The sequence below is a fragment of the Dipodomys merriami genome, unplaced genomic scaffold (assembly GCF_024711535.1).
Source record: "Dipodomys merriami isolate MVZ:Mamm:240054 unplaced genomic scaffold, mDipMer1.0.p SCAF_81, whole genome shotgun sequence".
NCBI lineage: Eukaryota > Metazoa > Chordata > Mammalia > Rodentia > Heteromyidae > Dipodomys > Dipodomys merriami.
In genome coordinates, this window is record NW_027206413.1 from 1,022,047 (window position 1) to 1,039,375 (window position 17,329).

The window sequence follows — 17,329 nt, forward strand, 5'->3', positions numbered from 1 at the left end:
CTCAACTGTGAAACAGCTTTCTAGTTCACAACACACTATTATACACCACTTTGATGCATACGTGCAAAGTTCTGAGAGGTCGCTGTCAGAGGAGAAGTAAATGGCAGAGCCTGAATGTGTCTGGCTTTAGCGCCAGCCTCTCTCCCCTCTCTCATTGGTCTGTCAGTGAGTGTCGTGTTCCAAGTTTCTTTCTATGATGCACAAAGCCCTTAGGGAAGGTGCCAATGGGCAGGCACACGGGAAACTTATTTTTCTGATGACATTCTACCCTTTAGAGGAAAGAAAGGTGGTACAGTCCATGAATGCACAGTGCAGAGGAAGGGTAAAGAATCCCACAGGAAGGCGGGGGGTGGCTGGCTGTGTGTCTCTCACTCAGTCGGAAGTAAGCAGCACTTGCTCACAGAGGTCTGTCCTGCGGCAGCACTCGGAGCTGGCTGGTGTAGAACAGCTGGAGCATGAGGGCCATCAGCAGCTGGGGGAAAAACTGGGCCACTGCTTTCTTATAAGACCCCACAGGCAGGAACGTGCACAGGGCCTGGGACGCCTGCAAGGCAAGGGAAAGGGAATTAAGAAGGTCACCACGTCCCTATGCATACCTAATCTTAAGAAGCCGTTCCTCCCTCCTGGCCCTCAGCGGGGAAGGGGCCTCAGCTCCTCACGCAAAATCACCCACTCAATAACAGCTGCTGTGGTAGTTGGGAACGAGTGACCGTGGCAAGTATTCTTTACTAAGGGGCTTCCAAAACACACTAGTAGCCCTTGTTCTTCTAGCCAACCCAGCACCCCAAGGTTTCCTGGCCATGAGGAATTGTTGTACTAGTCACCCACGTCCTCTCTGTACTCGCCCCCAGGAAAGTAGGATAGTGAAAGGGAGGAGGGCCAGGTCAGTCAACGATCATTTGACCGACACCCCACACACTCCTGCGATTCCCAAGACCTCACCCTTATGAAGAAGTACCATTTCCCCCCTATTCTTCTTCTAAAAGACCGGGATTTATTCTGGGCACGGAAAGTCAACGATGATGGAGATGAGAGCGATTAGGCCCTAGCTTAACTACAAGAGTCTCTATGCTGGGTGGGCTGTTGACTTCCTCTCTAGTGTCATCTCCCACACTTCGCTCTTGCTCTGCGTTCACTGGCCCCCCAGGGAAGCCTTGGTCTCTGCAGAAATGTTGCCCCTCTGTCTCCCAAAGGTCGATGTCAGGCCCCTCCCCCTCACACAGCCGCAGCTTTGGAACAGAGGCACCCACGTCCATGATGCTGCCTTGGCCCAATTCCCCAAGGCATCCCTGTAACTGGGCTTCTGCCCTACAACACACTCGTTTGTTCCTGGGCTTTGCGCAGCGCATTAGCACTAGGATCAGGGCCAAGCCCCCGTAACCCTGGGCTGGGCGCGTGTCAGTCAGTAGGACTGAGTCTGCGCAGCAAGAAACTCCATGACCCAGGAGACCACTGAGAAGAAAGACCCCTCGTGTGGGTTACCGCCACGGGCATCATGTTGGTGGCATCGAGAGAGAAGCGTCTTCTTTCCATCTGGGTCTCCTCCATCTCCCCAGGCTTCCCTTTGAGGATCAACAAGATGGTGCTGAGCACGTCGGGGGCGACGCTGGACTCGTAGCCTGCCGCTTCCCACATCAGGATCACCGTGCTGCGGACACAGAGGCCACCACCTTAGGGGAGCCGCGCCGGAAAGACAGCGTTAAAAAGCCCAACACAAATCAAGGTTCACTTTCCAAACAATCCTAAGTGTATCGTCCTTGCAAACCAAGGATTTGAATAGCATCGTGTACAGCATACAGTTTGCACGTTCATTTCCTGCTGCAACTGAAATACCTCTCCAGCTCAGTGTCAGCACCGACCAATTCTCTGCACCCTGTCCTCTCTACTTCTCCACTCAGTGACCTTGTTAACACTGGAATAGTAACAATTAAAGATTATACAAGTTTAAGCCCTAAATAAATAAAATCATGAACAAAAAATTCTGAGCTCAAATGCATGAAATAGTTTGCCAAATGTCACATGTATCTATCATCTATGTATGTATGGATGTATCTGTCTGCCTACCTGCCTACCTATCTACCCACACACCCAGCTCTGTCTGTCTCTTGTCTGTTCACTCATCCATCCATGTACCCACTTGACAGTACTGAGGAGTGAACTCAGGGCCCATACTTGCTAGAAAGCTATTTTAACAGTTGAGCCATTCTCCCAGTATTTCCACTTTTAGATCATTTCTCTGTCCGGTCCCTAGAAGTCCAGTGCATGCCGCCTCACATGGCTGAGTTCTTCCCTCTTGACTTTGAATGTTCTATCTTCTTTCCTTTCCATACTTTCCCTCCTGATTATCCTTACTGCCATCTACCTGAACAACCATTGCACATCTCTAGGTCAATATACTGCTGATACTTTGTCCAGCTTGCTTGGCTCTGATGTCTATTGCTTGGACTTCCCTCAAAAAATAGATAAGCCAACGCTGTGGAACCTGTGACTGAACTGTTCTTATTGGCAGGGCTCCCGAGGACCTTGTGGGCATCAACACTCACATGCCAGCTTGCATTTTCTTACCTTCTTGTTGATCAGATGGTTTCCTGTTTCTCTAACTTTAACCTAACTCCAGATCCTGGCATTTTCCATCCCTCATCTGTAAGGCCCTTAGAAACTTCTTTACACTGTTAACTCTAAGCGTGTCTTCATTCTCTACCTCCACACCACATACTGTTTCTACTATTTTTTATCATATGTCTATATGAGTATATTTCTTCCAAAAATGACAACCACCACAAAATCGAGGGCCATAATACTTTACATGCTTGAATGAGAAAACACTTGAGTCTCATGAAGTTCTTTTAAAATTCTTTGTGAGTTCAAACTTCCCCTTGACAGTTTTTCAGATAGAAAAGGAAGTTACATAAATTGTTTAGAACTTCGTTGATTTCACAGCCCTTTCAGAAGCAGTAGTAACTCATTAGGTGTATGACAGCTTAATAAGTAAAAGAATATGTTCCTATTTTACAGATAAGGAAATTAAGCATCAGGGATTTTTAATCAAAAACTTGCCTCATGTTACAGAGACTGTAAGGGTCAAGGCTGGAACATTGTTTTGATTTGAAAGGCTGTCCACTTATACTGAACTTTGTAGTATTGATGTGACCCCTTCCTTTCCAATGGACAAGCTAGAAGTGGAGTGCTGTGCTTTTTCTAAGCTCTGACAGTGTGCCCATTACAGCCCTGCTGGCCCACAGGCACGCATTAGTATTTCTTCTTAAATATATTTTTTGTTTGTCATGGGGCTTGAACTCTGGGCCTGGGTTCTGTTCCTGAACTCTTCAGCTCAAGGTGAATGCTCTACCGCTTGAGCCACAGCGCCACTTCTGGTTTTCTGGTGGTTAATTGGAGATCAGAGTCTCACGGACTTTCCTGCATGGGCTGGCTTTGAACTATGATCCTCAGATCTCAGTCTCCTGAGAGGCTAAGATTACAAGTGTAAACCATGGTTGCCCAGCCTTAAGTATTTCTTTTGATCTTGGATTATGGGCTTCTGATTGGCAGGGAAAAGGAGACTCCCAATTATATGTACCATTTTTTCAAATATTTATTTTATTGTTAAAATACTGTATCTCTCCTCCCTAAATAAGAAAAAAAGAAAACATTCTATGTTTGTTTTTTTCCCCTCAAGAAAAATGAGTAAATTTACAAATGACAAGAAAAACAAGAGAATCCATTATCACTTTGAAGAGAGTTTGTTCTTTAGGATAGGTAACAAAACTGGTTATATAATAGCAACACATCAGTACTTTGGGGGTCAAGCATGGTATGGAGATATGAATGGGGTCTTATCCAGCCTTACAATTATGCTACTGGATACAAAAGAGATCTCTTTCAGAAGATGTAAGTCAGGCCTGAGTGTGACAGATGAAGGTCCGAGCCCCTGCCGTCTGCAGTGGTGCCTGTGAACAGACCTGTGTAAGGGCAGGATTGGGGAGCCTTACTTGTCTGCTGGGAGCGGGTAGTCCATGAGTTGAAAGATGACTTTCTTGGGTGACGTGCGTGTCAGCAAGGTGATAACCCGCAGGAGAGCATGTTTCATGGTGTGGGAAAAGTTGTGACTGATTTGCTGATAAATGTCATCCACAATCTTAGATACCTGGAGGAGAAATTCCATATGTCAGCCAGAGTCTGATGTCACCCTTAAATGGAAGCATTTCTTGAATGTGAGACTTCAGTCTCTCTTAGAATAACCAAAGGAGCAATTAATACAAATAAATACTAGCAGAAATTATATTTACATGTATCACAAAATACAAAATATTTATTTAGATAAGGAATAGAGCCATGTATTAACAGATACTGGTAAAATTCCCATTTACAATGTGTTTTGGGAAGCTAAATTTCCTTAAATACTTATAAGCTTAATTAAGGAAAACCTGCTTGCAACTCAGATCTTTAGAGGAGTCCAAACAATTGAGCAAAATAACAGTGGAAGCATTTGCTTCAATTAAAAAAAATTAAATAGTTGAATCTGTAGATTAAAAGAATCTGTATAGGGCTAGGAAGGTGGCTCAGTGGTAGAGCGCTTGCCTTGCATGCCTGAGGCCCTGGGTTCGATTCCTCAGCACCACAGAAGCAAAAAGAAAAAAGCCGGAAGTGGTGCTGTGGTTCAAGTGGTGGAGTGCTTGCCTTGAGCTGAAGAGCTGAGGGACAGCGCCCAGGCCCAGAGTTCAGGCCCCACGACCGGACCCAAAAAAAAAAAAAAAAAAAAAGAATCTATATATTAAAAACTAAGAGGAATAACCCAGAATGTATAGACTGAGCCAAAAATCTTAATGATTCATACATATTATGTTATATTATTTTCCTTTTTATTCTTTCTTGAACAAGGAAAGTTCTATCTAGACTTGGAGTTTATGTTAAATCAATGATACAACAGAAACAAAAAGAAAAGCTGTGTTAAATAGCCAAGATCTTCCTGCACCAGTTGTTCCCCAATATAAACTCAAAACGAGATATTAAGCTGCTGTTGTTCTTTATGGGCTGTTCACTCTGGGGACTGGGGATGCTTTGTGCAGTGGCCTTTCTGTTGAAAATCGACACACCTCTACTACAAGCCAGAAGGGCTGCCAGGAGTTCACCTGTAAGAACGACAATCTCTTAATTCCCAAGGGCTTGATGTACTACATATACAGTGTAGAGGATTTTCAGGGCTATTTTTAACAGTGCACGGTATTTTTCAGAATAATTGGCTTTAGAGTCTCGTATTCTTTGAGGGGGGAATGATTGTAATTGTTTGTGGGGTGTTGGGTGAGGAGTGGTTTAATGGACAAATGCCGCTTCTTCTTCCGTTTCTGTGTGGTTAGTGACGGACCGTAACGTAGTTGAATGTATCTGTCTTCCCTGTTTGGCCTTTTCTTCTTCTCTAAGGCATCATCTTGTATTCCTCTGAGTGCCTTTTCCTGTTGGGTCAGAGGAGAATTCCGCTTAGCCGGAGATGACTGCGGACTTCCTGTTTTCCCCTCTGGTTGTGTTTGCCCTACTGAGTGTTGCTGTCTGTGGCAGCATTGAGAATCTTCAGTGAGGTGTCACGTCTCCTTTCCTGCTTTTCATGTGAAGTAAGCTCTCGCTGACTTTTAGCCACAATTCACAGCTGGGTCAGGAGATGGACTGAGCAGTCAGCTCTAGGCCGCCACCAGGGCTGCATTCCTGGGCTTGGGCCTTGGGTCTTAGGCAGTCATAGGTCAGGGACTGCGGGCCTAGTCCCTGCCCGAAGGGTGAATTCCACCCCTCTGCTGTGGTCTCTGCTGTTCTGAGATGAAGAAGGCCCTTGCTGGGTGTAGACCTCTTGACCTTGAATTTCACAGCCTCCGGAACGATAAGAAATGAACCTCCAAGAGCGCTCAGGTATTCTAGTGTAGCGACACAAAAACAGACTAAGAGACCCACCTTTTCCGTCTTTCCTTACCCACCATTAAGCTGAAGGTAAATAACGCTTATTAGTAGACTATGTGAAAGTTAGGAAGTGAAATAAAAGACAGTTGAGGTAGTTTTGTGTGTTTCTGTTCCTCTAGGTAGACTGAAGTGTGTGTGTGTGTGTGTGTGTGTGTATTCATGTATAAGTTATAAAATACAAATTGCATTATTTTGATGATCTACATTATGAGTTAAATATCATTGTATTTATACTTACAACTAGAATATGACCAGCCAGATGTGTGATAATTCTAATTTTTAATTGCCTCTATTTATAAAGACATTAATAACAAATAAGCACACAATGAGTAATTGAGAATGAGAGACTATAGAGAAAAGGAACAAAAAGCTTCATAAGCATACTTTGCTTTTTTATATTTCATTTTTGCACTGGCCTCACAAATTATATAGTTAGCCCCACATCAAACTAAGTGTTGTTGAAAATGTTCCTTAATTGCTATACAGGGGATTTCAATCACAACTGTGCTTTCTTAAGGTTATCTTTAAAAAAAAAAAAGAAAGAAAGAAAAAGCAAAGCAAATATGGCACGATATTATGACAGGTGAGACTTTTCTATATGCTTGAAGTATCTTGCCAGAGTGACATAATAGTGACATATTATAGTGACATAATAAAGAAAGGCAAGAAATGGACACACAGCAAACCACTTCAGAGAGAAAAGGTGGCCTTCTCATCGTGCAGTGCGCGCCTCACCTTAGTGACCTTCTGGGCGTGAGACTCCAGCGTTAGCTTCAGGATGGCTGCCGCCTCAAATGCAGTCACATGACTAGGTGAAGACAGTTTCTTCAGGAGACTCCACACGAAGTCAGTCAGCAAGGAAGGCATTAAGTACTGTCCTACACTCTGCAACCGAGAGAGATAGGGCCTCAGGTCTCATACACCAGCATAAAAAGGACAACAGCTGAACTTTGAGAGGGATGCAAGGGTACACAAATGTATTAACTGAAAGGGAGAGTCAAGGGAGAAATCAAACAATGCAATTCCTTAGAAAGGCAAAGTCAAAGTTCGACTGAACAAACACCAGGAAGCAGGTAGAGTACTCACAGGGGTGGAGTGGGGTCAAGGCGAGAGGAGCAGATGAATGGAGAAGAGAAGGGGGAAGAGAAGGCAGTCAAGACTTCAATGTGCATCCTACCAAATTAAGCAAAGCCAGGGTAGGGGTAGGCTGAGAGGTACTGGGTGGAATGTTGGGAGGGGTGATATTGAGTAAGATGCGTTGTATACATAAACTGCTTTGTTTAATGGAAACTCCTTTGTGCGGCTGAAGATAATAAAAGAATAATAAAAAAAGACAACTAAACTCAGACATTGTAGGGGATGCTCAAGAGCCAAGCAAGAACACTAGATTTTCATGAACCATACTTCATAAAGTCCTTTCAGTGATTAAACGCAAATAAAAATACTTAAAACGACGTCTGTAATCCTAGACTGAATATGTTTAGTTTTTCTTCCAACTTTAAAACAACTTTGCTGTCAAGAATTATTATGAACATCTTCAGCTTTTGTGAGTTTGTTCAGATCAAAAATAAGTATGGCTATTGGAAGATTCAGGGGTGGTGGGAGAGAAAGCCAAGGGAAGTTAAGGATGTGAACTTTTTCTTTGAGGGAGATGAAAAAGCAGGAGGGAAGGGAATTCTATATTTCATGACTAGGGTATCAGAGCTGCAGTGAAAAGAAAGCCTTTTTAAAGTTCGAGGAGTATTCATAGATCATACAATTTGAACACATGTAAGTATGAATCTAGAAGAGATGAATGAGCCACATTTCTTCTTTTGTCTTCATAAGAAAAACATTATCTTTCCATGAAGAGATGATACCCAAGGTAATTAATAAAAGCTTTTCTGCATATTCTTTAAAGGAATGGAGTATTGCTCTTTTATGGTCATGACCTCTCCCACTGAGGGTGAGGGAGATTAATCTTAGAAAGCTATAGAAGAAAATGAAGAGGATAATAAAGGTTTGGTGAAGTAGACTGAAGATGATAGTTTTCTTGAGGAAAGTTAGCTTTGATTTAAGAAAATAAAATTTTAAATATCATATAATTGGGAAAGGAGAATATTCTCTTTTGGATAATTGCTGACTCAACAGAATTTTTACTCTAATGTCTGTCTGATAATTGAAGAAGCAATTATTGGTAGAATAGCTAACACAAGAAGATTCTATCATGTGAGGCTATACACGTGACAATAGTATCAATGAAAATTGTCTCAAAGGGTAGTTTGCTTCATCAGCTATGGTCTATATATAGCTCTCCAGAAGCAAGTTTCTATGTCTGATTAACACTGAATTCAGATGAGAGAGAACACCAAGATGGGGCGGGGGGGGGGGGGGGGGGATAAGCCTCATGAAACACTGGAAAAGGCCAGTTCATGTTACGCTACATGCTCAGCCTTCCACCATCCCCACACTTCGGTCATGGGGGAGAAACACTGCCTTTATCTGTGCAGTTTGGTGGAGGAAGCCCTCAGCCTTCCCACCATGAGGGACCAGGAGGCCCGGGGGCCACCCTCACAGTTTTGTGAGCTACTGGCTTCCACGTGGAGGACTAGGAGTCCATCCGCTTGACAGTTCAACCGGGCCTGGCACTGAATAACTCCAAGAGCCGCTGAATCAAACCTAAGTACTTTGAAGAAATGGAGAGGGGATGGAGAGCTATAGAGAGCCTCATGATTCTCCCAAAGATTAGGACAGTATAAAGTCATTTAGTACTCATGCTTATCATGTAAACGCTTTTTTATTAACTAGCTCTTTTAAACAAAAAAAAAAAAAACCCACATCATAATGTCATTCTGATACTATGATAGTATTGGGAAGACTGAAAATGGTTAAATGGTTAGCCTTACTGATTTTGCTAGATAATCAGAAATCCTCTCCACTATTTGTTAGGATAGGGACATGCCCAGTAGCCTGGCCTGGCTTTTGACTTGAAACCCTTCTGCCTCCAGTCCCAAACGCTGAATGACAAGAATGAAGGCTATGAAACTCCCCATTTTTAGGGAACTATATATGAATTAAACAAAAACAAGTTTAACTAGGAAATACCTACCTCATTTATAAGTTACACCATTAAATGAGATCATAGAAACTGCTCTATGGGTAGCAGTAGACGAATTTTACAAATAGGAGTGAAATCCAGGGACAAGGTATTGTACTTCCCTGTTGCCTCACGAAAATTTTTAACTATACGCAAGATACTTAAGAACGTAAGCTTTGCTTAAAATAAGTCACTGCGAAGAGTAATAACATGTATGAAACCGAAACTACGGGGAGAAAAGTAAGGTAAGATACCTGAGCAATTTTAGTTTTGAATTGATTCATGGTTTGGGATAGGACTTGTGTATCTAAAGAAAGCAGAAAGTCGTGACTTCCAGGTCCGTCATTCTTGGTACTTTTTGTGGTATTCGTGCCTGCTGTGTAAAGGAAAAGGTTTTCAGGATTATTTGATTACTAGTTCCATCTAGGACAGGGGAAGACTTTGTTCCAGCCTTCACTTGAAAGCTTGAAAAGCCTCAAGGCCATAGTTAATGAAAGACAAGATAGCGGAATTGGGACAGATTAGGTAAGCTAAGTAGAAAAGATAACTAAACAGGCTACATGAGATTTTGGGATGGAAATAGAGAATTAGTAAAAACTGCTGGTGAGCACTCATAAAGCCAGTAAACCAAAGCAGTTTAGTTTAAAGCATTACATCTCTTGGTAATTATACTAAGGTTCTGTGGGTTTTCAGCTTTAGGAGATGCTGATAAAAGACAAGTAGCTCTTTGAACTATTCTTTTAATTATTCTATAAATCTAAAATTATCTCAAAATACAAAGTCAAGGAACTGTGTTTCCCCAAAGTCATTTAAGTAGACTATAGGAAACTAGTGGTTTGAGAGAGCACAAACATGTCACAACTTTGAAATGTATGATGATATTGAAATTAGTTATGATCCGGACAGAAATCCTTTTACTCTCTTACTGTACACTCTTCAAAGCACACCTCAGAACCAGTGAGTTAGTGGTTGGTGGCTTTTGTGTCTTGATACTTATTCAGTATCTGGGACCATTTATCACAGCAAGTATACCTTCAAGTTGATGTTTTGCTGCTCATGTTTGTTGATTTTGCATTTTTGTTATCTTTATGTGATAGCATCCATTCTTTTTACAACCATGCATCAATAGCTTCAGAGAGTTGTAGGGGTATAAAATTTGAGACAGAAATGTTAATGAATTGGGGCTGGGAAGGTGGTTCAGTGGTAGAGCGCTTGCCTTGCATGCACGAGGCCCTGGGTTTGATTCCTCAGCACCACATAAGCAAAAAGAAAAATAGCCAGAAGTGGCGCTGTGGCTCAAGTGGTAGAGTGCTAGCCTTGAGCTGAAGAGCTGAGGGACAGCGCCCAGGCCCAGAGTTCAGGCCCCACGACTGGACCCCAAAAAAATGTTAATGAATTAGCTCAGAATTGCTAACACAATGTAAACTGAGAAGAGTAATCCATTAAAAGGAAAAATCACAAGAAGCATGTACTATTGAAAAGCTGAATTTTTAACAATTTGTTTGATGAAACTATAAGGAGGCGCAGCAAGAACTATGATGCTTGTTTAGTGACATTTCCACAGAGGGTTTCAGGACATATTTAGTAAACTGAGTGTATGGATTAAAAAAAATTACTACCACAGACTTTGTGTCCAGAAACCTAGACTTAAATGCTAAAGAGCTGTGTAAATTTGGAAAGTAAATTAAATTCTAAAAGCCTCAATTTGCTCACTAATAATGCTGAAGTAATGAAACAGCAGTGGTAAAGATTAAAATAAACAAAAACAATACTTAGAACAAATACGAAAGTTTCAATAAGCATCTAACAAGAAGAGATATTGTTATTGCTCTCCTTGTTATTGCCACTGCATTATTGTGACAAATTAGAAAAATTACCTGTAACAAGGTACATTAAGTAAAAAATTTTAAATGCAAAAAAAGAATTTTGTTTGTTCAGTAGCTAAATAAAAATATAATTTACCCATAATATTGCAAGTAGACAAGTAAAAAATGAACATATATATTGCTTAAAACTGCCCCATCTTTTTTAACCTCTCAAACTTGCTCTCTCTATTTGTCTCTGAGGTGCTATTGGCCTACTTCCTGTATCTCCTTTCTGTCAAATTTGAGTCTTCTTATTTTATTTAAATGAAAAAGCATATCCTCTTTTGAATGAGACTTTAGTCTGCAGAACTATTGCAATGGGTCACTGCTCTTGTCTGGATCAATAGTTCATTCCTTTTTGCTGATGAATACTATTTTACTATATATATATATCACAAGCCATTCACCCCCTTGACAGACATTCATATTGTTTTCAGTTTGGGTTGTTACAAATTAAAGAACATCATCATTTATAAACATATATGATGATATAAACATCATCATATATAAGTTTTCATATGGAGATTTTTTTCTTAGGTAGATAGCAACTTCTACAATGATTAGATCATGTTGGTCAATGTTTAAACTTTTAGGATACTGCCAGATTAAATTTCCTGAGCAACATCAAAGTATTGGAGTTCCAGTTGCTCTATATCTTTAACAACACATTTGTGGTCATTTGTTTCAATTTTAGGCATTTTAATGCATTTGTATTGGTATCTCATTGCAGTTTTAATTTACATTTCTTTTTTTTTTTTTTTTTTTTTGGTTGGTCGTGGGGCTTGAACTCTGGGCCTGGGCGCTGTCCCTCAGCTCTTCAGCTCAAGGCTAGCACTCTACTGCTTGAGCTACAGAGCTACTTCTCGTTTTCTGGTGGTTTATTGGAGATAGGAGTCTCACAGTCTCTCCTGCCCGGGCTGGCTTTGAACCGTGATCCTCAGATCTCAGCCTCCTGAGTAGCTAGGATTACAGGTGTGAGCCACCTGGCTTAATTTACATTTCTTTAATGATTATATATGAACATCATTTGGTGTACTTTGTAAAATGACTATTCACATTTATTTTAACTCTATTTTGGTGGTCTATTCTCTTACTGAGTTTTACATGTCCTCTGCAAATTAGAGGTATGAGACTTTCATCACATATGTAATTAGCAAGTATTTTCTCCTAGTGTATGGCTCAGCTATTAACTGCACCTTCCAAAATAGCAGAAAGATTTATCTTTTTAAATTTGTGTTACTATTGTATCTAAGAAATCTTTTCCTTATGCAAAGCCCAATCCTAAAGATTTTTTTTCTAGGTTCAGTTTACATTTAATTTTGTTATTTTGAATTAACTTTTTAAATCTATTTTAAAATATGAGATTTAAAAATATACCCCATAAATAAAATATTTCTGAGATACAATATGAAATTTCAACACAGGTATACAGTGTTTCAGGTAACTGGCATTTTAGACCCTCAGGCGTTCATCATATCTTGTATAAGAACTTTCAAAATTGGCTGTTCTAGGTATTTTCAATTACTCATTAATTGTCAGCCATAGTTCTCCTACTCTGAAAAAGCACATTAGGAGATATTGTTAGTGCATTTTGTATCCATTAACCTTTTGGTCTCTATGTTCCTACCACCCTTTCTCAGCTTTGGTAACTACTGTTCTATTGAGTGAAAATGTGTAGTATATTAGGTATGGATCAAAGCGATTTTTTGCTTTTATGCTGAAATTAAATTGAATTTTGACAAAGGCATCTTCTGCACTAATTGAGAGGATCGTGTGGTTTTTCTCCTTGTTGTGTTGTTTATATGTGTTGAAGCTTCTATGGATCCCTGTAATGAAACCAATTTTCTCATGGCATTTGACCTATTTTATGTGTTGTTTAATTAGGTTTACAAGTATTTTGTTGGATTCTTTTGGCTCTATGTTCATCAAAGATACTGTTTTACAATTTTTTCCTATTTGTTTTGTGCTTATCCAGTTGTGATATAAGCATAATGCTAGCTTCCTAGAATTAGCTTGGTAGTATGTTGACTGTACGTTTGTCTTAGACAGTCTTTGTTATATTTATTATATTTTCCTTGGGTGGGAGATCTTATATTACCATTTCAGTTTTACTGCTCCTTATGCATCCATTCCTGCCAGATTCTCCAATTTATTGGCGCAAAGGTTTATAAAATGTTCCCTCACAAAATTCTGATCTTTGCTGTTTCTGTTGTGATTTCCCCTTTTTCATCTCTAATTTTATTTATTCAGGTGAGTTCTTTTCTTCTCTTGATTAGGTTTTCTAAGGCCTGTCCATTTTGTTACATTTTTCACAGAACTGACCTTTTATTTTGTTGGTTTTTAGTTTTTAGTCTCTTAATTAATTTTTGATCTAATTTTTTTATTGTGAAAATACCGCACAGAGGGGTTACAATTACATGGGCAAGGTAATTAGTACATTTCTTATCAAGCATTGTTGCCTCCTCCTTTGTTTCCCCTTCCCATCCCTTCCCATCTCCCCCTCCCCATTCCACCTCCCCCCCCTACCGGCCAAAGTTGTAAAGTTCGTTTTTTGACATAGCGACTTGTACATCTCATTGTTGCAATGGGCCCACTTGTATCCCCATTTAAACAACGTTTTTCCCTTCCCCTCCACAAATTATACCAACATCAAATACAGTGAAAACAGGGGTTATACCGTGGGGGAGGGACATACAAAGCAACAAAGAAATCATCTTATAAATATGTTAGAAACAATCGCAAGAAAGAAAAAAAACATTTGAATACTTATCTTGGGGTTCATTTTGCCTAACATCAACTTATCTGACCATTTCTACTTGTCTCAGACATACACTAGTTATTGCAAATAAGGGAAACCATGGGACCTATGTTTCTTGGGCCTGGCTACTTCACTTAATATAATTTTTCCAAGTCTTTCCATTTCCTAACAAATGGGGTGATGTCATTCTTTCTGATGGAGGCATAGAATTCAATTGTATATATATACCACATTTTCTTGATCCACTCATCTACTGAGGGGCATCTGGGTTGGTTCTATATCTTAGCTATGGTAAATAATGCTGTGATAAACATAGTTGTGCTGGTAGCTTTAGTATGTTCTTGTTTGTGAGCATTTGGGTAAATGCCCAAAAGTGGGATTGCTGGGTCATAGGGGAGCTTTATGTGGAGTCTTCTGAGGAACCTCCATACTACTTTCCAAAGTGGTTGAACAAGTTTACATTCCCACCAACAATGCAGTAAGGTTCCCTTCTGTCTACATCCCCTCCAGCATCTCTTGTTATTAGAGTTCTTGATTATAGCCATTATAACTGGGGTGAGGTGGTATCTCAGTGTTGTTTTTGATTTGCATTCCTTTTATGGCTAGGGAGGTTGAGCATTTCTTCATGTGTCTATTGGTCATCCTTCTTTCCTCTTCAGAGAAGTTTCTCTTTAAGTCTTTAGCCCACTTATTTATTGGGCAGTTGATCTAATTTTTATTATTTCTTTCCCTCTACTAGTTTTGGGTTTGTCCTGTTTCTGTTTTCCTGGGAGCTTGAGGTGCGTCATCTGAGTATTGATTGGAGATGTCTAATTTGTTGGCCTGGGCACGCGTAGCTAGACACGTTATTCTGCCTTTGCCCTGTCCCAGAGGGGCTGACATTTCATGTGTTTATTTATGTTGAATTCCAGAAACAGCCACACACTGATCACTCAGCAAGATATTGTTCAGTTTCTGGGATTCTGAATATTTTCTGTGATGGCTTTTGCTGTTGAGCTACAATTTTATTCCACTGTGCTCTGACAGGATACAGGGAGTAATTTTGACTTGCTTGAATTTGCAGAGATAAACCTGCCTTTAAAAATGTCCTATGGGTACATTTTATTTTTCCTCTCCCTCCCTGGCTCCACATGGCATGCCTGACCCCACCATTCACACCAAACTAACGTAAGTGTTTGAACTGACTATACTGTTACAAGCGTTTCTTCACAATGCCAAAACTACTGTTTTGAAACCACATTTTAGAAATGGGAGCTATAGCTCTTGAGATAGGACGAAGAAATCCACAGGCATAGTAGTTCGGAGGCTAGTCAGATAATTATTGACATATTCATGGTAACTTTGAGAAATCAAGGCAGACCATTCTCACCGTTCTGCTGCTTCGCAATGCTGAGAAGGTAGTACATTGCCGAGGATGCTTGCTGTATGATTGACGGGTCAGTGTGACAGCACAGCAGAGACAGCTCTGCCGCCAGGACTCCTGAACATGGAACATCAACGCTCGCCTATTGGAGAAACAGAGGGGAGACTGTTTCCTGTGCAGAGCCAACAGTAAATGTCAATATTCGTCTTATCAAAACTGCATCTGAGGGTAGGCCTCATGGTTTTAAAAGTCTATACTTAAATCTTGTTTCTGTAATTCCAATTTGCTGGAGATGAACAAATGCCATTTTGTAACATTTACTATGGGAATGGGAACATGACAGAAAGTTCCTAGAAAAAGTATCTGAAAACAATATAGTGACTCAATTAATGTTAGTTTCTATTCATTAAATCACTCTGCAATTTACAGGCAGCAAAATCCTTGGATCTGGGGGGAGGAGACTAGATTGGTGTGTGGATATCCAAAATTTTTGTTGTTCCACTTTTATGTCAAACTTTTTACATAAAGCTGTAAAATCAGTGACGTGCCATTTTTTTTCCTTTTAGAATTTATTCCCAGAAAAATCTAATTTTTTTTTTGTTGTGAAAATACCATACAGAGGGGTTACAATTACATGGGCAAGGTAATGAGTACATTTCTTATCAAGCATTGTTGCCTCCTCCTTTGTTTCCCCTTCCCATCCCTTCCCATACTCCCCTTGCTCCCCCACCTGATCCCCCCCAAAGTTGTAAAGTTCGTTTTTCGACATAACGACTTGTACATCTCATTGTTGCAATGGGTCCACCTGTATCCCTATTTAAACTATTTGTTTTTTTTCCCTTCCCCTCCACAAATTATACCATCAAATACAGTGAAAGCAGGGGTTATACCGTGGGGGAGGGGAGAAATCTACTTTCTTAAGTGTGTGTGTGTATATTGTAGGCCTGTGGGAAGCTTGTTTTTAATCCACTAAAACTTATTTATTGTCTTTCCTCCATTACCTCCAGTGACAACCATTTATAAAGGACATACATTTAAAAAGAAAGCTAACTTATGCGTAGTGCCAGTGTCTATTACCCTAGCTATGGTTGGAAGTCAGTCCAGGCAGGAAAGTTCCTGAGACTTATCTCTCCAATTAACTGCCAAAAAGCCAGAAGTGGAGCTGTGGCTTAAGTAGTAAACTAGCTTTGAACACAATTGCTTAGGGACAGCACCCAGACCCTGAATTCAAACACACACACACCTAACTTAGCGAAACTTGTATTTCCTTGACTAAGGTAAGTGGTAGGTTCTAGATTTGATTCAATGTTTTCAAAAGTGCTCATGTACCGCCACCTGGTGGCATGTAGTGCCACATTGCAGAAGAGAGCAACAGGGTAATCCACCTAGCTTCTGGAACCAATCCAGAACTGGGAACCCTAGCCAACACGTAGGAAGGCCTCCTGTTACACACGTGAACTTGCACACTTATTCTTTCATAGTTGAAACCCAGGCTATACTAGAATGACCCATATTCCAGCATAAGATAGAGAGAAGGTAGGTGATTGAAGAGGAAACTGCATACGATCTTCCCAGTTATCTGAGTTCAGCACATTAGAATATCAGTGCTCTCCATTTTTTTTTTTTTTTTTTGGTCGGTTGTGGGGCTTGAACTATGGGCTTTGAGTGCTGTCCCTCAGCTCTTCAGCCCAAGGCAAGTGCTCTACCACTTGAGCCACAGCGCCACTTCCGGTTTTCTAGTGGTTTATTGGAGATAAAGAGTTTCACGGACTTTCCTGTCCGGACTGGCTTTGAACCGCGATCCTCAGATCTCAGCCTCCTGAGTCACTAGGATTACAGGCGTGAGCCACTGGTCACTAGGATTACAGGTGTGAGCCACTGGTGCCAGGCAGTGCGCTCTAATTTTACTGTAGAGATCTTTCACCTTCTTATCTTTCACATAATACCTATTTCAATGCTCAAAAGAGAGACTTGAGCGGCTTGCATAAATCTTTTGACTTGTTAAAAGAATCTCTTCTAAAATGCCTTGAGATTCTGTACAAATAAATATCTGGAAGGTTTGTAGTACAAAATTTGTAAAAAAGAGACGAGATTAAGTGTAATTCACCACTAATGTTTGTGAGTTCTGATAACTGTTTTCATTTTCACTTGATCCTAGCAAGTTTTTACTTCCCCGTTTATTTCTTCAATTTATTCTTTTTTTTCTTTGATTATTTTACTTTAGAATTAGCATATATTTGTCATATATGGGATTTCACTGTGACTTTTTTTATTGTGAAAATACTGTACATAGGGGTTACAATTACATGGGCAAGATAGTGCGT

The 17,329-nt window shown here is 40.4% G+C and overlaps 1 protein-coding gene across 5 annotated transcripts in view; it reads right to left on the bottom strand.

Annotated features, from left to right (window-relative positions):
- LOC138819725 (maestro heat-like repeat-containing protein family member 9) overlaps positions 1-17,329 on the bottom strand; it is a 43,591-nt gene that overhangs the window by 13,995 nt on the left and 12,267 nt on the right. For 4 of the 5 annotated variants that reach the window (XM_070011276.1, XM_070011271.1, XM_070011272.1 and 1 more), the window contains 6 exons: positions 15,012-15,147; positions 9,274-9,395; positions 6,679-6,828; positions 3,990-4,144; positions 1,483-1,648; positions 402-544 (listed from right to left, as the gene is read on the bottom strand). In XM_070011276.1, coding sequence (XP_069867377.1) covers positions 402-544; positions 1,483-1,648; positions 3,990-4,144; positions 6,679-6,828; positions 9,274-9,395; positions 15,012-15,147 — 872 coding nt within the window. The remainder of the gene's footprint in view (positions 1-401; positions 545-1,482; positions 1,649-3,989; positions 4,145-6,678; positions 6,829-9,273; positions 9,396-15,011; positions 15,148-17,329) is intronic. The other variant, XM_070011274.1, reaches the window with a different exon arrangement.